Source organism: Carassius gibelio, chromosome A23, assembly GCF_023724105.1.
Source record: "Carassius gibelio isolate Cgi1373 ecotype wild population from Czech Republic chromosome A23, carGib1.2-hapl.c, whole genome shotgun sequence".
In the NCBI taxonomy this organism is placed as follows: domain Eukaryota; kingdom Metazoa; phylum Chordata; class Actinopteri; order Cypriniformes; family Cyprinidae; genus Carassius; species Carassius gibelio.
The window spans coordinates 11,979,595-12,005,462 of NC_068393.1; the positions used below are offsets into that span (position 1 = coordinate 11,979,595).

The window sequence follows — 25,868 nt, forward strand, 5'->3', positions numbered from 1 at the left end:
TTAAGAAATAACCAAGTCATGGTGTTAATAAATTTTTTTTGTGAACAACAATATTGTCTTTCTTTTAAATGACCCTTGGAACTTTAGAAAATTGTTAAATTTTGTTGGTCTTCATAAAATGCTATGTAGAACATGTTCTGTTGCTGTATAACGAGCAATTGTGAATTGTAAAGCAAATATTTCATTTAGGATCCATATGATTACACAGTACTGTATGTCTAATGGCCTGAATATGGTTAATATCTAAATATAACTTAATATAAATTCACAACATCATATATCATTCAATCTCTGTATATAAAAACAGTTTATAAATATATATAAATAATACATTTTACAGTAGGTCATAGGTCTGCAGCCTCCCCCTACTGGACGAATGAGGAACAACAGGGGCGTAAAACTGCTTGGGGCGTATATCTACTGGCTCAGTAAGCTCTTCTGATTGGCTGAAATTCTGTAATCTCTAAACAGCCCCGCCCACTACCTCTACAGATGCACAAATCACTTTTGAACCAAATATCTTGTCGCTTGAAAGCGAAAAAACAGTGTTTGAGCTTCATCGCAGCAGATTCAAGAAGTTGTAGTTATGGACTTTGTGTTTGTGTTAGAAAAATATACAAGACATTCTGAGAAAATATTCTACAAGTGTGCAACTCTCATTTGATGAATTCACGTACTGATTTGCGGATGTTCAACATTTCTCCACGACTGCACATTTCTTGATGCGGGTGTGTAAATGCGTTTTGCACCACATTCACTGCAGCAATTGTTTCAAAAATGTGAGCGTACGAGTTTCTAAATGTGTGATTTGTAGAATAGGATTTGTGCACCTGTAATGAAGAATTTGAGAAGGTGTAACTGTTGTGTTGTGTTTGTGGGAGAGAAAAAAAGGCTACAGGTTTGCAACTCTTAAAACATTTCACTCTGTGACTTCAAATTTACTGATACACATGTGTGGCTTTTCTCTACAACTACAAATCGCACTGCCACAGGTGCTCAGTTAATTTGAATCAAAAATACCTTCATAGAAATGACTGACGGTGCTTACTGAGAAGTTAGTGATGAAATGCTAAAAGCTGGCTGCAGGTTTGAGGATTGCTCTGCGACTAAAAATGCATCCTGTGTCTGACTTGTGAACAAAGAGGAGAAAGTAACAATATAGGCTAATGATTAATCGGTTTTTAGTTTGTGAAGGGCAGGATATTAGTAGCACACATAATATGGATGCTGTGAGGCTTATTAACATTCAAGGCAGCTAATGAAATTTAACATTGATGCATGTCGTGCAATATAATTAAGTCGGATGTTTTTCATTAGGTCTAACATTGGGCTGTTTTCTGACAGAACTGGTATTATCACCTTTTTTTTATCAAACCTGACCTTTAACTGTGATTGTTTAAGACGTCATCACGTTTTTTATGATATAGGAAGTACATGTAGTTAATGAATATTATTCCGTACTTAAATGTATAATTACAATGTAACAAGGACACTTTAAAATAAAGTGTAGGCTAACCTATTTTCTTTTTTAAAGTGAAATTTCATTTCATTGCCCCCCTCTTCTTGAGCTCACATCTGACTAGTCTAGTTCAGCTTTGACACTTTCAGTATTTAAAATATTACGATGGATGGATGGAAAAGGAATATGCAGCATTATAGTAAATTCATTAGTCTGCCACAGTAGCTATAAGCCATGACAAATGTTTTTTGGTTTAACTGTAGTTGGTGTGGTTTCTCTTCAGTTGTCCCTGCTCTCTTATGAAGATGGCGTTTTGAATCCCATCTCTATCATTCCTCTGATAGATGGAGGGACAGAGGGCTTTAAGGGGAATACAAGAGTGATCCTGCTGGGAATGACAGCCTGTATAGACTGCACACTGGAGCTTTACCCACCACAAGTAGGGGAGACCGGGGATGGTTGTAACACGGGGAGAGTTGTAACACTACCAATTCCATGAATCAGGGGCAAGATAGGAGTCATGTGACAATTTCAGTTTCATCAGGCTTCCTTTACAATCCCACATGGAGGTTTTCCAGTCTGTGTTGCTATCTCTCCTTAAGCTACAGCAGAAAATCTAATTCTGAGGTCAGAAAGTAAAAAAAAAAATAACAAGATAATATTTTGTTTAGTACTTCTACCGTTGTAGATAATGTTGTTAGTTGCAGTATATTAGTATATGAGCCCAGTCATTTATAAGAACAGCAGACCATATCTATATGTATGATAGCAGCAGACCTTCTTGAAGCGATACGGATGAGGTATGTTAAATAATCTGCTAAAGTACTTGTTGTTGATTGTATTGTGTAATGATGCAACATTTATTATTTATAAAAGATTGATCAATTAAATAAGAAAGAATAGCGATATCAATTCAAAAGATGGATCAGTTTATTTCGAGAGGCAAAAGTACTTGATTGAGTCAGATGTTCTGTCTGACTCAAACTTAACTAACCACAGTCTATCATCAATGGACAAAAAAAAAAAAAAGAAACATGACATCCTGCCATTATTTATAAATAACCATTGTTTTCTACCACTATGCAACTTTTGCTTTTTTATTTATTTTTATCAGTGAGTGGGATCACTTTGACCGCAGGATAAAGAAACAATTAAAGAAGAGTGGCAAACCATTGGAGAGTCATCTACAGGAGTCATGCTGTTAAGAAATAACCAAGTCATGGTGTTAATAAATTTTTTTTGTGAACAACAATATTGTCTTTCTTTTAAATGACCCTTGGAACTTTAGAAAATTGTTAAATTTTGTTGGTCTTCATAAAATGCTATGTAGAACATGTTCTGTTGCTGTATAACGAGCAATTGTGAATTGTAAAGCAAATATTTCATTTAGGATCCATATGATTACACAGTACTGTATGTCTAATGGCCTGAATATGGTTAATATCTAAATATAACTTAATATAAATTCACAACATCATATATCATTCAATCTCTGTATATAAAAACAGTTTATAAATATATATAAATAATACATTTTACAGTAGGTCATAGGTCTGCAGCCTCCCCCTACTGGACGAATGAGGAACAACAGGGGCGTAAAACTGCTTGGGGCGTATATCTACTGGCTCAGTAAGCTCTTCTGATTGGCTGAAATTCTGTAATCTCTAAACAGCCCCGCCCACTACCTCTACAGATGCACAAATCACTTTTGAACCAAATATCTTGTCGCTTGAAAGCGAAAAAACAGTGTTTGAGCTTCATCGCAGCAGATTCAAGAAGTTGTAGTTATGGACTTTGTGTTTGTGTTAGAAAAATATACAAGACATTCTGAGAAAATATTCTACAAGTGTGCAACTCTCATTTGATGAATTCACGTACTGATTTGCGGATGTTCAACATTTCTCCACGACTGCACATTTCTTGATGCGGGTGTGTAAATGCGTTTTGCACCACATTCACTGCAGCAATTGTTTCAAAAATGTGAGCGTACGAGTTTCTAAATGTGTGATTTGTAGAATAGGATTTGTGCACCTGTAATGAAGAATTTGAGAAGGTGTAACTGTTGTGTTGTGTTTGTGGGAGAGAAAAAAAGGCTACAGGTTTGCAACTCTTAAAACATTTCACTCTGTGACTTCAAATTTACTGATACACATGTGTGGCTTTTCTCTACAACTACAAATCGCACTGCCACAGGTGCTCAGTTAATTTGAATCAAAAATACCTTCATAGAAATGACTGACGGTGCTTACTGAGAAGTTAGTGATGAAATGCTAAAAGCTGGCTGCAGGTTTGAGGATTGCTCTGCGACTAAAAATGCATCCTGTGTCTGACTTGTGAACAAAGAGGAGAAAGTAACAATATAGGCTAATGATTAATCGGTTTTTAGTTTGTGAAGGGCAGGATATTAGTAGCACACATAATATGGATGCTGTGAGGCTTATTAACATTCAAGGCAGCTAATGAAATTTAACATTGATGCATGTCGTGCAATATAATTAAGTCGGATGTTTTTCATTAGGTCTAACATTGGGCTGTTTTCTGACAGAACTGGTATTATCACCTTTTTTTTATCAAACCTGACCTTTAACTGTGATTGTTTAAGACGTCATCACGTTTTTTATGATATAGGAAGTACATGTAGTTAATGAATATTATTCCGTACTTAAATGTATAATTACAATGTAACAAGGACACTTTAAAATAAAGTGTAGGCTAACCTATTTTCTTTTTTAAAGTGAAATTTCATTTCATTGCCCCCCTCTTCTTGAGCTCACATCTGACTAGTCTAGTTCAGCTTTGACACTTTCAGTATTTAAAATATTACGATGGATGGATGGAAAAGGAATATGCAGCATTATAGTAAATTCATTAGTCTGCCACAGTAGCTATAAGCCATGACAAATGTTTTTTGGTTTAACTGTAGTTGGTGTGGTTTCTCTTCAGTTGTCCCTGCTCTCTTATGAAGATGGCGTTTTGAATCCCATCTCTATCATTCCTCTGATAGATGGAGGGACAGAGGGCTTTAAGGGGAATACAAGAGTGATCCTGCTGGGAATGACAGCCTGTATAGACTGCACACTGGAGCTTTACCCACCACAAGTAGGGGAGACCGGGGATGGTTGTAACACGGGGAGAGTTGTAACACTACCAATTCCATGAATCAGGGGCAAGATAGGAGTCATGTGACAATTTCAGTTTCATCAGGCTTCCTTTACAATCCCACATGGAGGTTTTCCAGTCTGTGTTGCTATCTCTCCTTAAGCTACAGCAGAAAATCTAATTCTGAGGTCAGAAAGTAAAAAAAAAAATAACAAGATAATATTTTGTTTAGTACTTCTACCGTTGTAGATAATGTTGTTAGTTGCAGTATATTAGTATATGAGCCCAGTCATTTATAAGAACAGCAGACCATATCTATATGTATGATAGCAGCAGACCTTCTTGAAGCGATACGGATGAGGTATGTTAAATAATCTGCTAAAGTACTTGTTGTTGATTGTATTGTGTAATGATGCAACATTTATTATTTATAAAAGATTGATCAATTAAATAAGAAAGAATAGCGATATCAATTCAAAAGATGGATCAGTTTATTTCGAGAGGCAAAAGTACTTGATTGAGTCAGATGTTCTGTCTGACTCAAACTTAACTAACCACAGTCTATCATCAATGGACAAAAAAAAAAAAAAGAAACATGACATCCTGCCATTATTTATAAATAACCATTGTTTTCTACCACTATGCAACTTTTGCTTTTTTATTTATTTTTATCAGTGAGTGGGATCACTTTGACCGCAGGATAAAGAAACAATTAAAGAAGAGTGGCAAACCATTGGAGAGTCATCTACAGGAGTCATGCTGTTAAGAAATAACCAAGTCATGGTGTTAATAAATTTTTTTTGTGAACAACAATATTGTCTTTCTTTTAAATGACCCTTGGAACTTTAGAAAATTGTTAAATTTTGTTGGTCTTCATAAAATGCTATGTAGAACATGTTCTGTTGCTGTATAACGAGCAATTGTGAATTGTAAAGCAAATATTTCATTTAGGATCCATATGATTACACAGTACTGTATGTCTAATGGCCTGAATATGGTTAATATCTAAATATAACTTAATATAAATTCACAACATCATATATCATTCAATCTCTGTATATAAAAACAGTTTATAAATATATATAAATAATACATTTTACAGTAGGTCATAGGTCTGCAGCCTCCCCCTACTGGACGAATGAGGAACAACAGGGGCGTAAAACTGCTTGGGGCGTATATCTACTGGCTCAGTAAGCTCTTCTGATTGGCTGAAATTCTGTAATCTCTAAACAGCCCCGCCCACTACCTCTACAGATGCACAAATCACTTTTGAACCAAATATCTCGGTGCAAAAGGGAGAGCGCGAAACTTGTCGCTTGAAAGCGAAAAAACAGTGTTTGAGCTTCATCGCAGCAGATTCAAGAAGTTGTAGTTATGGACTTTGTGTTTGTGTTAGAAAAATATACAAGACATTCTGAGAAAATATTCTACAAGTGTGCAACTCTCATTTGATGAATTCACGTACTGATTTGCGGATGTTCAACATTTCTCCACGACTGCACATTTCTTGATGCGGGTGTGTAAATGCGTTTTGCACCACATTCACTGCAGCAATTGTTTCAAAAATGTGAGCGTACGAGTTTCTAAATGTGTGATTTGTAGAATAGGATTTGTGCACCTGTAATGAAGAATTTGAGAAGGTGTAACTGTTGTGTTGTGTTTGTGGGAGAGAAAAAAAGGCTACAGGTTTGCAACTCTTAAAACATTTCACTCTGTGACTTCAAATTTACTGATACACATGTGTGGCTTTTCTCTACAACTACAAATCGCACTGCCACAGGTGCTCAGTTAATTTGAATCAAAAATACCTTCATAGAAATGACTGACGGTGCTTACTGAGAAGTTAGTGATGAAATGCTAAAAGCTGGCTGCAGGTTTGAGGATTGCTCTGCGACTAAAAATGCATCCTGTGTCTGACTTGTGAACAAAGAGGAGAAAGTAACAATATAGGCTAATGATTAATCGGTTTTTAGTTTGTGAAGGGCAGGATATTAGTAGCACACATAATATGGATGCTGTGAGGCTTATTAACATTCAAGGCAGCTAATGAAATTTAACATTGATGCATGTCGTGCAATATAATTAAGTCGGATGTTTTTCATTAGGTCTAACATTGGGCTGTTTTCTGACAGAACTGGTATTATCACCTTTTTTTTATCAAACCTGACCTTTAACTGTGATTGTTTAAGACGTCATCACGTTTTTTATGATATAGGAAGTACATGTAGTTAATGAATATTATTCCGTACTTAAATGTATAATTACAATGTAACAAGGACACTTTAAAATAAAGTGTAGGCTAACCTATTTTCTTTTTTAAAGTGAAATTTCATTTCATTGCCCCCCTCTTCTTGAGCTCACATCTGACTAGTCTAGTTCAGCTTTGACACTTTCAGTATTTAAAATATTACGATGGATGGATGGAAAAGGAATATGCAGCATTATAGTAAATTCATTAGTCTGCCACAGTAGCTATAAGCCATGACAAATGTTTTTTGGTTTAACTGTAGTTGGTGTGGTTTCTCTTCAGTTGTCCCTGCTCTCTTATGAAGATGGCGTTTTGAATCCCATCTCTATCATTCCTCTGATAGATGGAGGGACAGAGGGCTTTAAGGGGAATACAAGAGTGATCCTGCTGGGAATGACAGCCTGTATAGACTGCACACTGGAGCTTTACCCACCACAAGTAGGGGAGACCGGGGATGGTTGTAACACGGGGAGAGTTGTAACACTACCAATTCCATGAATCAGGGGCAAGATAGGAGTCATGTGACAATTTCAGTTTCATCAGGCTTCCTTTACAATCCCACATGGAGGTTTTCCAGTCTGTGTTGCTATCTCTCCTTAAGCTACAGCAGAAAATCTAATTCTGAGGTCAGAAAGTAAAAAAAAAAATAACAAGATAATATTTTGTTTAGTACTTCTACCGTTGTAGATAATGTTGTATGAGTTATATCAGGTCAAACTGTAGTTTCTCTAGTAAAGAATAGTGTATCAACCTTCTGCCAATTTCAAAGCACCATGCTAATACAGCTTGCTAAACAGTGGGTGACAGTGGCGGGGTAGGTTGTAACACATGTTTTGAAAGTGTTACAACCATCCCCTTACATACAACCAAGAACATTTTTGTGATTTTAACAATTCTACAGAATTACTAGAACTTGTGACTGGTAAAGAATGCATTTCATTTGTTCATTCTCTGGAGTGGGGATAAACATACGTCTGTTAATTTGCTCACACACACACACAAACACACACACACACATTTTGTGAAAAGTGGGGACATCCCATAGGTGTATTGGTTTTTATACTGTGCAAACTGTACATTCTATGGCCCTTCACCAACCCTACACCTAACCCTAAGCCTCACAGGAAACTTTGTGCATTTTTACTTTCTCAAAAAAACTCTTTCTGTGTGATTTATAAGTGTTTTGAAAAATGGGGACATGGGTTATGTCCTCATAAGTCACCCTCTCCTTGTAATACCTGTGTCATACCCATGTCATTATACAGAGTTGTGTCCTGATATGACACAAAAACAAGAACACACACACACACACACACACACACACATGAATGTGCACGTACAGACATGCACACACACAAAGGCACACATGCACAAAAACACACAATATGCTCATACACTCCCCATATTCACACATATTTATTGTTGCAGTCATTCATTTAAAATAAAACAGTTTTTGTGTCAAATCACTTGGAGTACCCTTAGTTTTTGTATATTTTGTCTACCTGTTACAACTTAGTAACCAGTACAACCAGTAGTGGGGTAGGTTGTAACAAAGGACCACCTTGTATTTGTCATCATCTCACAAAGTCTGTGATATAGTTGAATACATTTAAATTGTTGCCATTTGTAGTATAAACATGTGGGTACTTTGCCTAGAAGTTTTAGACTTGTAGCCAAAAGAAAAAGGTAATTTTAGGCGTTGAAGAAAAAAGTGTTACAACCATCCCCGGTCTCCCCTACTGTATTCTCACACTCACATGCTGTTAATTGCATTCATCCCTGTAAATGAAGGGTTTACTGTGACCATACAACTATACATTACTCGTAATGCTGCGATGAAATGACTGTCTGCTTTTGTTTTTTCCCTGGCATTTTTGAAGGTGAATTGAATGGCTCTACATTGTCGTGCGATTGTTGTGTGTCTGCAGATGTTGTTGGTCTGGATGGTGAAAACCCAGAGCATGTTCAGTGGGTGTTCCAGGAGTCTATAAAGAGAGCAGCTGAGTTTAATATCACTGGTGTCACTTACAGACTCACTCAAGGTAAAGCCAGCTGACTAATATAACTGAGAAACTTCAAGAGTGCTTTCTTATAGACTGTAATTCTAAGATGTTCATGTTTTTCTTTCAGGTGTGGTTAAACGAATCATCCCTGCTGTTGCATCCACAAATACAGTAATCTCTGGTATGGACTGAACCTGAGAGGAAACAACTATTTTCTTCCTGTAGTTTTTATTCTAATATTCATTGAGTTTTAATCCCCCCCCCCTTTTTCAGCTGCTTGTGCAGAAGTTTTTAAAAATTCTACAAGGTGAATTATCTATAAGTTTTGATTGCATCTCTGTCATTTTTTAATATTTCACGTTTGTTTCATGGCCAGTAAAATAATTACTTTTGTATTTAGATCTTATAAACCAAGCCTCATTCCTCAAACATATAGCCATTTCTAAAATGTATTTAAAAAAAATTTTACTAGTCACAAAATATGGTCCTTAATTTACGTATGTCTGTTTTCTTTCAGTGCATATATCCCATTGAATAACTATCTGGTTTTTAATTATGTGGGTTGTATACTTATACATTTAGATAGTATTCCAGTAGCTCAATTGGTAGAGCATTGTGCTATCAAGCGCAAGGTTGGGGGTTTGATTCCACGGGAACACGTAATAGGTAAAAATTGATAGCCTGAATGCACTGTAAGTCGCTTTGGATAAAAGCATCTGCTAAATGCATGAATTTAATTTAAATAAAATTGAATTGTATACATTTACAGCAGAGCGAAAGGTAATGATGACATTTTCAATCTTATATCTGTTACACAAGTTACAAACTTTAATTTAAGGTCTCTTTAGAAAAGAGCTTTTTGAAAGTAAAAGATGTGAAATGTTTGCAGTTGTTTTGTTATTACCTGTTATGATTGACAGGACAACTATTCAGCATCTAGACGGGTTCCTCAAAAACTGCCATTTCCACCATCTGCTAAACTGCAAGAAGTCCTGGACTAACTGACTGAGAATGCTTCTATGTAAGTACATGATTCCCATTAACTCTCTTTCAATGCAAATGATTTATAAATACTAATCTACTTGAATTTAAAACTGTTTTCTTTTTTTTTCTTTTATTGACTAATGAAGTCCCCAGCTATCACTGCAACACTTGAAGGCAAAAATAAAACACTGTACCTGGAGGTGAGACAGTATGTACTAAGATTCTGAATATAATGATATTTATTATATTTCTTTACTGCTTAAATATTAAGGTTTCATTTGTGTTCTTCAGACCATTGCCTAAATTGAAGAAAGAACTAGACCCAATCTTCACAAAACTTTGAAAGTTGAGATCCTTTCCAGCCATGAGAACCACAAAAGCACAACTGAAATTGAATTCCCAAATGGTCAAAAGGTGGCAAGCATTATCATTTTATTCACCATGTCCGTGTTTCACCATGATTTGTGTGTATGTGTGTTGAAGAGCTGGGATTGGCTGATGGATAGGAGTTAGCTGTTGCTGATGTCACCACTCCTCAGACTGTCCTCTTCAGGCTCAACTACATGTCAGAAACATGCAGCATTAAATATTCACAAAATTAATTTAATGGCACAGGTTCCTCAAATTCACCTTCAACAAGTTTATTTGCATGATATACCTGAATAACTCCCTTCATGTGTAGAGTCTGTATGTGCTTTTTTCTTCAGACTGAAATATCAAGTATATTTTTCTGATTAATATGTAACTTTATGAGGACTGTTGTCATTTTATCAACCAGCAATCCAGACAATTGAGCCCCTTTCACACTGCACGTCGGACCCGCAATATTCCCGTAACATTGCCTGGTCGCCTTCTTTGTGAAAGCAACCACATCCCGGAATTGATTACCGAATTGAACCCGGGTCGGGGACCTAGTAACATTGCGGTAATCGATCCGGAACGAGCGCTGTGTGAACAAAAGCCAGATCTAATTCCGTATCTAAATGATGACTCTTTTACCGGCTGTTTTAAAGGAAGATCAACATTTGCGACGAAAACATATGTGCAAACTGTAATGAAGCAGAGATCAGTTAGTTCCTCACTTTCCGCGCTGACTCCGAGATCGTTTGTTTGCTTCAGTTAAAGTATAACGTGCCTAGCGTTGTCGACTTGTACATTACACGTCACACGCTGATATCACGTGTCGTTACGGGATCTTCAAGAGTTGTGTGTGAAAGCACACACATATCCCAGGTCATCACTGGCAGTGTGAAAGTGCAAAATCTAGCGACCAGGGAACAATTAAGCCCCTTTCACACTGCCATTCCGGCAAATACAGGGGTAAAGTGTTCCTGTAATTGTTCCCTGGTCGCTAGATTTTGCACTTTCACACTGCCAGTGATGACCTGGGATATGTGCGTGCTTTCACACACAACCCTTGAAGATCCCGTAACGACACGTGATATCAGCGTGTGACGTGTAATGTACAAGTCGACAACGCTAGGCACGTTATACTTTAACTGAAGCAAACAAACGATCTCGGAGTGTTTGTTTGTTTGTTTGCATTAATTGCTTTCATTTTTTTTGTATTTCAGTGTATTAAATGTTAATGTATGCACATTTACTAATGGTAATCAAACACAAATCGACCGTAATAAGAATGTTCTACATCAGTAGAGCGCAATTATGACGTGAGGAGTGCAGCACATATAAACATTCTTTTCTAGAATTCTCTGTTGGAAGATTTGGCAATTGTTGCGGTTGGTGTTTTGTTTTTTTACGTGTTTGAAGAGTTTCTACAGTAATTATATTAATTCTCGGGTTTTTACTTGTTTTCCGACCTTGACTATCGTTTTTGGATTTGCTTCGTATTTTGACTCTCGGATTTTGACTCCCTTCCATTTTTGTCAATCGGTTTGTTCAAAAGCAAAAAAAAAACAAAAAACGATACGTTTATGGAAATGGAAGCAATTAGTGTTTTATGTGTAAGTATGTGATGTGCACACATCAGATACTAACAATTCACAAATAATGACTGTCCAGTGAAGAGCTTCATACATTTTCATAACATCAGGGGCGCTGCACAAGATCACGGGCCCTATGCATAGGCAGTCCTAATACCCCCCTTGAAAATATACATTCCAGATTTTCAAGGGCCCTCTCTTCCTTTGGGGCCCTGGTAATCAGTACTGGTTTTACCTCCAGTCCGACGCCCCTGCATAACATTAAAAAACAAAACGGCATGTTTGCCATTGGAGTACATGGTGTGCTGTGCAGTACAATTCCCAGTAAACCTTCCACATTCATGCTTGTTGTATGTATGTACGTTCCAGATCAAAGCTGCCTAAAATTGGATGAGTTGGGCGATTGAGATAATGATTAAGAGGTTTTTGGAGAAAGCTGTGCTCATGCACTTGTAGGTACATAGTATGATCACAGTAGACAACATTTTTATGTTTGGTGATGAAAAAGAGAAAGGAAGAGACTGATCTGGTTGTCCTGTGCATGTGCTCTTATTAAGTTTAGAAATAAAGTTTTAATATGAATAAGATTAGATTAGAGTCCAGATTAAAGTTTTATTGCTCCTGAATGTTTTTGGTTAACAAACTTTATATTTTATTTTTTTATTCCTTTGCCTCATAGCAATGACACGAGGCCTCTGTGAGAGTGGAGACCCAAGACATAGGAGAGTAGAAGATTCTATGGATTGTGAGAATCACCAGGAGACACTGGGGTCAGTGAGAATCACCGGATACCCACTGGGGGTCAGTGAGGGTCACCAGAAGACACTGGGGTCAGTGAGAATCACCAGAAGACACTGGGGTCGGTGTGAATCACCAGAAGACACTGGGGTCAGTGAGGGTCACCAGAAGACACTGGGGTCAGTGAGAATCACCAGAAGACACTGGGGTCGGTGTGAATCACCAGAAGACACTGGGGTCAGTGAGGGTCACCAGAAGGCACTGGGGTCAGTGAGGGTCACCAGAAGACACTGGGGTCGGTGAGGGTCACCAGAAGGCACTGGGGTCAGTGAGGGTCACCAGAAGACACTGGGGTCGGTGTGAATCACCAGAAGACACTGGGGTCAGTGAGGGTCACCAGAAGACACTGGGGTCGGTGAGGGTCACCAGAAGACACTGGGGTCAGTGAGGGTCACCAGAAGACACTGAGGTCAGTGAGGGTCACCAGAAGGCACTGGGGTCGGTGTGAATCACCAGAAGACACTGGGGTCGGTGTGAATCACCAGAAGACACTGGGGTCAGTGAGGGTCTCCAGAAGACACTGGGGTCGGTGAGAATCACCGGAAGACACTGAGGTCGGTTAGAGTCACTGGAAGACACTGGGGTCGGTGAGAATCACCGGAAGACACTGGGGTCAGTGAAGGTCACCGGAAAACACTGGGGTCAGTGAGAATCACCGGAAGACACTGGGGTCAGTGAGGATCACCAGAAGACACTGGGGTCAGTGAGAATCACTGGAAGACACTGGGCTCAGTGAAAATCACCAAAATACACTGGGGTCAGTGAGAATCACCAGAAGACACTGGGGTCAGTGAGGGTCACCAGAAGACACTGGGGTCGGTGAGGGTCACCAGAAGACACTGGGGTCAGTGAGGGTCACCAGAAGACACTGAGGTCGGTGAGGGTCACCAGAAGGCACTGGGGTCGGTGTGAATCACCAGAAGACACTGGGCTCAGTGAAAATCACCAAAATACACTGGGGTCAGTGAGAATCACCAGAAGACACTGGGGTCAGTGAGGGTCACGGGAAGACACTGGGGTCGGTGAGAATCACCGGAAGACACTGGGGTCAGTGAGGGTCACGGGAAGACACTGGGGTCGGTGAGAATCACCGGAAGACACTGGGGTTGGTGAGAATCACCGGAAGACACTGTGGTCAATGAGGGTCACCAGAATACAGTGGAGTCATTGAGGGTCATGAGTGAGGGTCACCAGAAGACACTGGGGTCAGTGAGGGTCACCAGAATACACTGGAGTCATTGAGGGTCATGAGTGAGGGTCACCAGAAGACACTGGGGTCAGTGAGAGTCACCAGAAGACACTGGGGTCAGTGAGAGTCACCAGAAGACAATGGGGTTGGTGAGGGTCACCAGAAGACATTGGGGTCAGTGAGGATCACCGGAAGACACTGGGGTCATTGAGGGTCACCGGAAGACACTGGCACCAAATTGAGGGTCACTGCAAGATAAAAGGACTGGTGAGGGTCACTAGAAGACACTGATAAGGGTCAACCAGAAGGCAATCAGGCCAAGTGACGGTCACTGTAAAACACTGGGGATGGCGAGGGTCACCGTAAAACATTGGGACCAAGTCAGGGTCACCATAAAACATTGGGGCCAGTGAGGGTCACTCCAAAACAATGGGACTGGAGAGGGTCATTGCAAGACATTGGGGCCAAGTAAGGGTCACCGTAAAACACTGGGGCTGGTGAGGGTCACTGCAAAACACTGAGGTTGGTGAGGGTCACTGTAAGACACTGAGGCAGGTGAGGGTCACCTGAAAGACAATAGGTCCGGTGACTAAAGGTCCTTTACTAAATATAATGGGGCCAAGTGAGGGTCACTGCAAGACAATGTTGCTGGCGAGGGTCACAGCAAGTCTGTTGGGTTGGTGAGGGTCACCCGAAAGACACTGGGGCTGGTGAGGGTCACCGCAAGACATTTGGGCCATGTAAGGCTCTCTGCAAAACAGCGGAGCTAGTGAGGGTCACTGCAAGAGAATGTGGCTGGTGAGGGTCACAGCAAAACACTGGGGTTGGTGAGGGTCACCACAAAGATATTGTGCCCAGCAAGAGTCATTGCATGACAATGGGTCCAGTGGGGAGGGACACTCGAATGGCATTGCGGTCTTTGAGGTTCACCGTAAAACACTGGGATCAGTGAAGGTCACTGGAGATGTTGAGAGATGATGGCAGGTTTGATTATGAAAACACAGGCATGATAGATGCTGATGTTGCTGACTGACACAATTAAAAACTTCAATAAGCCGACTCTCAAAGCTGCCAGACTCTCAGTCTGTACAAAATTTGTAGTTTTTGGTTGTCCTGGCAAGTTGAATTTACAAAATTTCGAATTTAGCAAAAGCCAAAATTAAGCACTTAAAAGTTCAGCTGTTTACAAATGTATGTATGCCAAAATAAACAAAGTTATTTTAATTATTTACTATTTATGATTATTGAAAAAGCATATTAGAAATTGTATGTATATCTAAAATGTAAATTTAATTGGACTTAATTGAAATCAAATGTATTGGTGTTGTTATTAAATACTGAGGAAAGGTTCGTATGGCGGTATAGAATAAACATTAGTTTCTTCCTGAAACTGTCATGAGCTCGCGCTATCAAAGAAATATCCATGTCTACCGCTTATCTAACTCAAGTAATCGCCTTTAGAGTAGTAATAGAGAAGATCTTAAAGTGAACAGACGGTCTCTTGATCAAGTTTGATTCGGACGCATACATTCACGAATCCTCTTCCTGAAGACTTTGCTGAACCAGTTTTGAACAAATGCATGAAGAGGAGGGACACTCGTTTTCATGAAGAAATACAGGTAAGGCAACTGAAAATTTATATTTTTAAAAAGCTGCTCGAAACATTTGTATTTTCCATTAGTATACAAAATTTTCCTCAAATACTGCATGTGTACTTGAAAATTATGAATAACGTAAACGCGGCGTGACTTCTCGACATTTTACAAGTTAACGTACCTGTGTTGTGGCGCAAATGTCGCGTTCGTTTATTACGGAACTTGTTTCATCTTTGCATTTTTCGTCATATACTTTAGAAAAGTGTAGAGAAATAGTCCTCGAAAACAACACCCTTCTGAAAAGGTAAGATGTAGCCTTTCTCCCTCAACCTCTGCGATGGTTTTACCATAATTTTACAAAGCTTCATCGAATAGATAGCAAACCTATTACTATTATTTTTACTCATCAGGGTGAACAACGGGGATTTAAAATCGAAAAACTGAATTTATAAAAAGGGAAAGAAGATGTATCAACCTTGAGTAGACATGCATCTCGGCTTCATTCTAATTCTCATGTTTTGGTCTAATATATAGTTTTTGTTTTGGCTACATTTCACATTTGTGATATATAGTCATGATGAGCTTAGTAAGCCAGTGGATCTGGGCTTTACATATTGTGAAGTTGCTGCTTTGCTTTGAAAATGTATGAATATCCTGAACATTAAAAATGTTATCCTGACAACATATTTGTTATTATCTTTCCTGGATGACGGATTGACCCATGGGATTCCACAGTAATAAGACTGACACTAATCGCTAACAGTATTTTTACCCCCTCACACCTTTTGTTTCTTTCTAGGCCTTGCATATAATGAAAATGATAACAAGGGTGATGCTACGGAACCTCAGATATTATTTTGTGTCTGATGGCTCGCAGATGACAGAACATTAAGTGAAGTGTCATTCTAAATTCAGGTATTCTCTAAAGATCTACCAGTTTGAAGAAGAGCAATGGACATACCATGGTTAATAAGATGTTCTGAGTGTATGATGTGTCATAATATTAATATTCCTTTTTTTTTTTTTAAGCTGTAAGCTTTTGGCACATTGTTATTTTTAAATAGAAATAGGCTTTTGTAAGTACATATGATGCTTGCACAGTATTAAAATAAAGATCAATACCAAATACACTGCTTTTTTATGACAGGAAAATGCAAAAATACATTGGAAAAGAGAAATCTGCGTGAAGCTTATCTACAGGAATAATGTTAAGCAGAAACCAGGGGCTCTTCTGCTTCTGTGTGTGGCTCCTGTGCTCTCAGTCAGTGTCCAGCAACAACCAAAGCTCTCGAGGCCCAACCGGTGAGCTAAGCTAGTGCAACATCTTTTCGTCTGTCCCCTCAGGTCTAATTAAACACACTGGACACACATTTATATCGCTCCACTGGGAGCACAGTCAGACCACTGCTAATAACAGCTAAAGAGCCATTTGCCACCCACTTATACCTCATTCAATTCTTCATAATGAGGTGTTTTGGTAGATTAGACAGTAGACAGTAGATTGACATGTTTATTTGCATACTTAAAAAGTCAAAAAAAAATAAAATAATATATATATATATATATATATATATATATATATATATATATATATATATATATATATATATATTCCATCACTCTGTGGCAAATTAACCAAAGTTCAGAAACTTCCCTAGCTAAAAATAATAATTTATGTAAGAATGTTTTTTTTTTTTTTTGTGGAGTCAATGGATCAGACAGAGCTCAGCGGAGGCTAATTGTAATGTTGTTCATGTCCATGTGAGGACGCCAGAATACTAGAAATAATGTTGCCTGTGCCTCTGTTTTCACAATATATATATTTCAAGATGTGTGTGCACACAATATGACAAACATTCAGCCTGAAATGTCTCTAACTGTCTTTCTGTTAATCTAAGGTCGGTCTGAAGTTAAGCCGGGTACCTGTGAAGTGGTGGCAGCTCATCGCTGCTGTAATAAGAATAAAATAGAGGAGAGGTCTCAGACGGTCAAGTGCTCATGTCTTCCTGGACAGGTTGCTGGGACCACCCATGCTCAACCTTCATGTGTAGATGGTATGTCCACTGTACACGGACACAGCATTTTATTTTTGTGTAATGCTGCTTCTACACTGAGAGGTGTCAATGCAGTCCATAATACCTGTCATGCTGGCCAAAACAAACAAAAAATGCATTTAAGTAAAATTTTGTTGCAGCATTTTATTGTTTTATTACTCTTTCTCTAATACAGTTTTTATTATATTTTTCATTACATTTTTTATAGGTTTAGTTTCAGTTCTAGTTTTAGTTAATATTAATAAACCGGCTGTATTTGATGGTTTGCAAACTCCTGTTGGCTCCATGTTAGTTTCAGAAACAGGTTGGACTTCCATCTGATTTAAAACTAAAGCAAAATAAAACAGTGGCTTTCTTAAACTATCACTCTACTTAAATTTGGCCCAGGCTTCGAGGTGTGAATCTAATCCTGCTCTGCCAGTTTGCTGATTTTTCAATCAACAGATATTTTTGGGTATTTACTGCCATGCTGGAGCAAGAAATGTTCTGCAGGAAGGGATTTTTTTTTTTTTAGGGATGCACCAATATTAAAATTCTGGTGTATACAATAAACTAATAATTAATTAACCAATACATAGTTAGTATTCAAGTTCTATAGGCCTAGTATTTTATTAATAAAATTAAAATTAAAAATGTAACTCGTTCATTTTAAATGCTACAAATGAATTTAGGCATCACAACATTATAAAGTATGAAAAAAGCATTGTAAAAAATGACCTTTGACAATGCTGTTAAATTATTACTGTTGTTATTTGTAGCTTTTAGATGATGAGCTTTTACAATTGGATATCAATATATCTGTAAATGTCCAAAGTTGGCAGATGACTGAAATGGTATTTTTTATGAATAAAATTTGATATGAATAGATATGAATAATATTCCTCAATAATACACCCTATATAATGCATTTCTTGCACACAGACTAATTCAGTGATGATTCTCTAGTATTTGGATTTAGATTGAGGAAAATCTCCTTTACTCTAAATGATAATGCAGATTTTGATTCAATGTCTTCATAATTCATTCTTTGAAAAACATTTCAAGAAACAAGTTTTGAAAGAAAAATCCAGATGTAATACCACATTCACTTTCATACATTTTCTCATATCTTCAATAGCATTACTATATCCTGGTGCCTGGGGTGCACATGTATTGTGTTAAGCAGGATATTACCATTTTACAAAAGACGCTGCTGACTTTGTTTGGATCTGTCCTTGAATACCCTGCTGAAAAGACTAGCATGAATTTTCAGACCAGCCCTGTCTTTCTGATGAAGCCGGTTGAACAGCGCAAGTCTTGCAGGTTAAGGGACCCATGCTGTGTCCGTGTCCAAAATCCAACATATGCTGGTCTGTCATGCGGGTTTTGTAAGCATGGTGCAATAATCAGACATATCCAGTGTCTTTTTGTGTAGTTCTAGCATGCATGTTCTTCTTTCTGTGTGGGTTTAAGTGTGGGTTTATGTGCATCTGAGAGGTGGGCAGTGAGTTTATGTGGGTGTGATATCGTGGTCATTTTTTCTATGCCTCTGAGCAGGTGGAAACTTGAAAAGATTGAACAGAATTTAATATTTCACAATGTGTTGAGGAAAACATATGCAAAATAATGTTTTATATAAACTCTAACTCTAAACTCTGGACTGTTGTCTCTGGAAAAATGCATGCTAGTTTAACTCTGCTTTCTCTTTCTTCTCACATAAGTAAATCATGTAAACTAAATTAGTAATTTGTATCCTTGTTTCTATTTATTCACTTTGAATAAACAAGGTCAGTCATTGTTGCTCTTATTTTTGATCAGTTTAATTTGTCTTTGCTGAAAATAAATGTAACTTTTCAAAAGTTTAGGGTCAGTAAGATTTTTTTTTCTTTTTTAAGAAATTAATACTTTTATTCTGTTTATCAAAGTGTCCAAAAAATGAGCAAATTTTTTCACAATTTTTTTTAAAAGAAAATTATATATATAATTTCTTGTTGGTACTGTATGTTGCTCCTGTCTTTCACTTGGTTTTCTTTTCATTACTTTTCAGCGTCTATCGTGCGGATGAAGTGGTGGTGTCAAATGGAGCCATGCTTAAATGGTGAAAAGTGTAAAGCGTTGCCTGACCTCACCGGCTGGTCCTGCAGCTCTGGGAGCAAAATCAAAACTACCAAGGTGAGCTGTAAGGCCTGGCCTATGGAGAGAGTCCACTCTAAGAAATATAGTTAGCAGTCTGACAGAGACCACACATATGTCAGAGCTTCATCGCCAGATGTTTTGGGTTGAATGTCCCAGAAGTGATGCTTGTTTGGACTGTAAATCTGTTTTCTTCTATTTATTCACTGCTAACGGCGCCTGTCATATGCAATATCGTCTAAAGTACATCTTGGCTCTTCTTCCCTGCTTAGGTCACGCGGTAAAGCAACGCTTCTGTGGACATGTGATGACAACTCATAATTTCACACGAGCATATTTTAAAATCAGACCTGCAAATGTCAACAAAAATGCACGCTCGAGCAGAACCATGTGAACCGTGAACAAAGACTGTGAGAAGAGTTTAAATGATGCAAGGCACTGGCTTCCAGGAACCTAAATATGTCTAGTTCAAATTAATTCTGTTATTTTTAACTTTGTTCGTCAAGAATCCTGAGAAATATCATTATTTCCATAAAAAACATTAAGCAGCAACTATTTTTAACATTGAAAATAATAATAAATGTTTCTTGAGCAGCAACTCATCATATCAGAAGGATTTCTGAAGGATCATGTGACTCTGAAGACTGGAGCCATGATGCTGAAAATTCAGCTTTGCATCACAGGAATAAATTACATTTTACATATATTCAGATAGAAAATGTTTATTATAAATTCTAATAATATTTCACATTGATACTGTTTTTACAGTTTTATTTTTGTTTATACAGATTTATTTTTGGTTGAGCATAAACAGTAGTATATTTTCCAAAATATCTGGGCTTCACAGGAGAAAGAAAAGTCATACAGGTGTTGAAGGACACAAGAGTAAGAAATTGTTGATTTTATATGCCTTTAAATATTTTGGGAAATCACAGGTATGTGTTTTTTTCTCTCTCTCCATCTTGATGAAACCATGTTGCACTAACACGAAAATCCGTTGTTCCCCAAATTGTAACCAAGTTAACTCTGATGTTGTTTTTGCGCCAGCAAAACTTTTTCTGGATGTCTGATTTAGACAAATATTAAGATAAAGCCCTTACCAACACACACACACACACTGCCTGTCTCTTCATTTTCATTTGACTGACACACCACCTGCAAGTGGAAGCAAGTAAACATAGAATTTTGGAGCAAAACAAGCCCTGTTTGATATGGAAATAGAACAGAGGAGTGTGACAGAGTGTGTGTGTGTGTTTATCTGGATGTGTGAGAAAGACAGATGGAGAATCAGACTATGCTGGAGCCCATGTGCTCCTGAGTTGTAGGTCATTATCATATTAGAGTTTATTAGAATTTTTATGCCTTTTTTTTCCGGGTTTCAGTCAGCTTCAAATTATGACTGTAAAAACAGTGAAATCATTTATTAGTTTGGTTACGCAAACACATGTTGGAGATCACTGCAGGTTCCAGTCACCGCTGACTGTTTTGAATGATTTATCATGGGGCTCATTAAAACGCATGACAATTCCCTGAATTAATTTGGTGGTTCTAAATGTAAAACTCTGGGATTTTTTTGAAGTGTTAATGAATAAACATTCATTATTGAGGTGCCTCTCTGTATCGTTATTTAACCATGAAGAATGTGGGTATTTTTTCACCTTTTCACTCTGCAGTACCCATAACATTATACCTGACAGTTTAAGTGGCAAGAGGGAAGATGAATTTGAATGCATTTCAAAATAAACACATTTCAATTTTAATGACACAGAACTCTCCTGGAGAGAGTAATTGTTCTGTGTTGAGATTCAGAAAACAGGGTATTACTTATGCATGCTGTGCCTGGCATCCGTCCCTTGGGGATGGCCAGCGTGTTCCTGTAGTGTTTTAGAAGAACTGAGGACAGTGGATGTAAGTATACGTGCTTGAATTTAAATGTTGACGTCCATAATGAACTTAATGGCGGGGTACTTGAGTTTTACATTCACAGTACTCTTCTCTTTGCATTGCATTGTTAATAATAAGGGTGCAGCTGAATAACTTGATGTGCCATTGTTCATATGCTTTAAAATAACGAAATGAGGAACTTGTGCCAACGCGCTATGCCAGAAACTTATTACATCCAGCAGTGAGCAGAGGAAGACAGAGAAAATTGTTTGGCTCTGTGGGAAGTAAAAAATTTCAAATTATGAACTGTTTTAGACCGGCAATTTACCAATAGCAGGCTCAGGTGGATCCCTCTTTTTGGAGGAGAAAATTCACGGGAATGAATGTGGAGGTAAAACATATCCAAAATGTGTGTTCATTGGTCAGATAATAGCCCAAATCTTTAGTTACATCATACAGTGGGACAGAGGAAAGGAAGGAGAGTAACATATCTGTGTGCTATTATTTCTCCTATTAATTAAGATTATGTCATCATTTATTCCTCCTCATGTGATGCCAAACTTGTATGACTTACTTTCTACCATCAAACACAAAAGGAGATCTAAGATGCTCTTTTCCATACAATCTAAGTGCATTCACTTTCACTGAATGGCTAAGAGTTGGTTAGAACATTATGTATATACAGACACGCGCGCACACACACACACACACACACACACACACACACACACACACGTACACACAGAAACACAGTATTATGCAGAAGTCTTAGGCCACTAGTATTTTCACCACCACCAACAAATACAAAAATGTTTTAAGCCAGTTATTTATATATTTTGCCATATTATATTTAGTGTATCAGTAGGAAATATCAGTTTAAATTTACAAACATTCCTTTTGTAATAATCCGGTGAGATTTTTATGCACAAGGAGTCTGACAACAACCAGTGCTCCACACAGAGATATGATCTCATCATCCAGTCCATTATTTCATGAAGAATCAGAAAAAAACTGAGACAAATTAAATCCAGAAGAGCTGTGGCAACGTCTCCAAGACACCTGAAGAAACCTTCCTACAAAGCTGAAAAACTGCCTTATGAGGACTGTCAAGAAAACTGGATTCAAGAATTTTAGAGAAAACCATGGAATGGACTGAGGCTGGGGTCAAGGCATCAAGAGCCACCACACACAGACGTGTCAAGGAATTTGGCTACAGTTGTCATATTCCTCTTGTTAAAACACTCCTGAACCACAGACAATGTCGGAAGCATCTTAATTGGGCTAAGGAGAAGATTAACTGGAATGTTGCCCAGTGGTCCAAAGTCATTTTTTCAGATGAGAGCAAGTTTTATATTTTATTTGGAAACCAGGGTCCTAGAGTCTGGAGGAAGTGTGGAGAAGCTCGTAGCCCAAGTTGCTTAAAAGTCCAGTGTAAAGTTTTCACAGTCTGTGATGATTTGGGGTGCAATGTCATCTGCTGGAGTCAGTCCATTGTGGGTTTTTTTTTTTTTTTTTTTTTTGAAAACCAAAGTCACTTGTCTGCACAAATTTAAAAAAAAATATTTTTGGGGGGTACTATTCTTTTAAAGTGCCAGTATAATGCCATTTTTAAGGTTCCTAATATTGTTTTGGAAGTCTCCTACAATATGTTTACATGCATGCAAGGTCAAAAAATGCTTTCGTTTAAAAAAAAAAAAAAAAGCATTTTTAATTAATATCACCTAATTTTCTTACTTACTTAGAACTTAGAACGTATGGCTGAATCCGAAAACTGAAAAATGTTTTCGGATGCATTCCAAGGTAGGAAGGCATCAAGGCATGTCCGAATTCAATGTTATCCTCAGTTCCTGTCTCCTGAGTTGCAAATGTAAATTTTTTGGTCAATATTTTTCACTTTTGATGTCATTTCTAGCAAGAAATTAATATTACAGTAATGAAATATCTACTTAGTTGTCACCAAAGCTCTCTTCATTTTGCTATAGATCATTAAACCATTACTTTGCCTCAGAAGCCTTTCCAAAATTACTTTCATGAGGTGCCTTCATGCAAAAACACTGCCTGCAAAGTCATTGCCTGATACGGGAGCGAGGTAGCAAGTCAGCTTGCTAAGTTTTCGGATGCAGCCATAGGCACGGATTATGCAAATGTGTTACCCTGTGACTTGTAGCCATCACCGAAGTGGTATTCAAATTACTAATGGCTTGTTTAGGCTGTTCAGAGTCGATTCTTTATTTTGGGAGACAATAACTTTATTTATCGTGCACTTTCAGCTTTACAACTTTGCACATAATTTACATTCCATGAAAGGCAATATTGGAAATGGCATAATAGGGGCACTTTAAGTGAAAACTGAATGTAATTTTCTCACACTTAATTGCAAGTTATTTATAATTAAATTAAAATACATTATAGTATAGATTTGGAGATCTGTGCAGTCAGTGGAAATGGTGTGTCCCTGTTGATGTGTATCTGTTTTGGGATTTGTCTTTGTGTGTGATTTAGAAAGATTTATCTGAGTTTCCATATAGGGATTGTATCCTGAAGTCCAGAAATGCATACTATTTAGTATGTTTTAACATGCACATTAATCATAAATCTCCCTCTTATTGATGTGTAGAGAAACACAGACAAAAATGATTGGTGGATCATTTTTATTAAACTCTCTTGTTTTGTCTAATTGCTGGGACAGCTTCGCATCTGTTGGGATGTTCGTATTGTGAGGGAATATGCTTATGAATGTGGCTTGGTGAACACTTATTTTCTCAACATGGTAAATGTATTTACAGACCTAGACATTTTCATCAATGATGATTTCTATTGACTAAACATGTTTACAACTGCATTGTTGGTTACTTAAAGGGATAGTTCACTTTGAAATTGAACTTCGGTATGTTTTAGCTTACCTCAAGGGCATCCAAGATCACTTCCGGCGCTTGCGCAGACTAAGTCACATCAGGAAGCACGTGTGCCTTCAGATCAGTTGGACGTGGTTGTGTATAAGAGGTAAAAACTATATAAATACTGTTTGTTTTCTCACACAAACCGCTCGTTTCGTGTCTTAGGTCATCAATGTGCACTTACGGTGGGGAATTGTTTAATTTGGACTTCTCTGTGCATGCTCTTTGAGGTGGTGACCATAGACCTCCATTATATGAGTCACAGACAAGAACGGTTTGACCTAAAAATATCAAAATGGAAACTACTGCGAAAAAAAAAAAAAACACATCTTGGATGACATACCAAAATTTAATTTCAAAATGAAACTATCTCTTTAAACTAATAATTAAAACACTAAACTGAGCCCCATGTCACAAGAAATAATAATAATAATAATAATAATAATTAAACTTTTATTTAAAAAAGCCTTTAGGTGTTCTAACCTCATTAAACGTTTGTTTATTAATTTAAATTACTATTATCTTAAAACTGTGCATGCTTTAAGTAGTCTTGTGTTTCATGAAGAATTACTCAGTCTCTATATTGAGCTGTCTATGATGCTTTTGGCTGATTTACTCTTTTTGGTTCAAGTGTTTCGGAGTGTGTATGTTTGCAGTTGAGAGATACCTGTGTTATTTGTGTAACTGTGTGTGAGAGGAGACTGTGAATTAAGTGATGCAAGAAAGTGAAAATAAAAGGTGAGAGCAAGACTTGGGTTTGCATAGTTTATCACCAGACTGGCTGTTCTGATCTTCAGGTTCATTGATTTCAAAAGGAATAATGATGGCTGGCATTTTAAAAACCAACTCAAACAACTGTGGGATTGGAACAGGATGGTTGGTTTAGCTTTTGTGCATGCGTTTTTCAATAAAAATGTCTCATATTTCATGTTGAATTATTTAATGTTACCCATTAATTGTATTTGAAACCCTCAAGTTTTCATTCTGTATTGCATGCACATTTCCAAACAGCACATATGTTGACAGCTCCTGACTCTCTGGTCATTAATAATTGTGATTGAGAGCAGGGTTGTGCAAGAAGCTCCTGATGTCAGGTTTAATTAAAGTCAAAAAGAGGGGCTTTACCAATAAAAACAAGGGAGCTCATGCTGCGGTTAAACACAACAAGAAAGCAGACATTGTTATACTGTTGACCCTGATCATTTTTTTAAGTAATAGTTCATCCAAAAAATTAATGAAAACTGAAATTTGAAATTGTACCCTCAGGCCATCCAAGATGATGAGTTTGTTTCTTAATCTGAACAGATGTAGAGAAATTTAGCATTACATCGCTTGCACACCGATGGATCCTCTGCAGTGAATGGGTGCCGTCAGAATAAGAGCTGGTAAAAACATAACAATAATTCACAAGTAATCCACACAACTCCAGTCCAATTAACATCCTGTGAAGTGAAAAGCTGCATTCTTGTAATAAATAAATCCATTATTAGGATGTGTTAACTTCAGACTAACGTAGGAGTTCCCTATTCATAATATTGTTTTCTCTAGTGTCCTTTCTGGGTAAACTATCCTTTCTAAGATCAGTTATTTAATTTCATACATC

At 37.6% G+C, this 25,868-nt stretch overlaps 1 protein-coding gene and 1 long non-coding RNA gene across 13 annotated transcripts; both read left to right on the plus strand.

Annotated features, from left to right (window-relative positions):
- The first annotated feature begins 1,027 nt into the window (after positions 1–1,027).
- On the plus strand, positions 1,028–10,580 carry LOC127944394 (uncharacterized). 12 transcript variants are annotated; one of them, XR_008150336.1, is made up of 7 exons: positions 1,028–1,086; positions 1,743–1,898; positions 8,735–8,848; positions 8,937–8,990; positions 9,730–9,830; positions 9,940–9,993; positions 10,085–10,580. It is a non-coding gene; the product is annotated as an uncharacterized LOC127944394 (long non-coding RNA). The 12 variants fall into 12 exon arrangements; XR_008150347.1 differs by having other exon boundaries at positions 1,804–1,898; XR_008150339.1 differs by lacking the exon at positions 1,743–1,898 and adding an exon at positions 4,403–4,558.
- Positions 10,581–14,998: 4,418 nt separating this feature from the next.
- On the plus strand, positions 14,999–21,090 carry LOC127944427 (chemokine-like protein TAFA-4). The gene is made up of 5 exons (XM_052540339.1): positions 14,999–16,233; positions 16,466–16,620; positions 17,217–17,372; positions 19,399–19,523; positions 19,757–21,090. The coding sequence occupies exons 2-5, from the start codon at positions 16,524–16,526 to the stop codon at positions 19,766–19,768; spliced, it is 390 nt and encodes a 129-aa protein (XP_052396299.1). The 5' UTR covers positions 14,999–16,233; positions 16,466–16,523; the 3' UTR covers positions 19,769–21,090.
- The last annotated feature ends 4,778 nt before the right edge of the window (positions 21,091–25,868 follow it).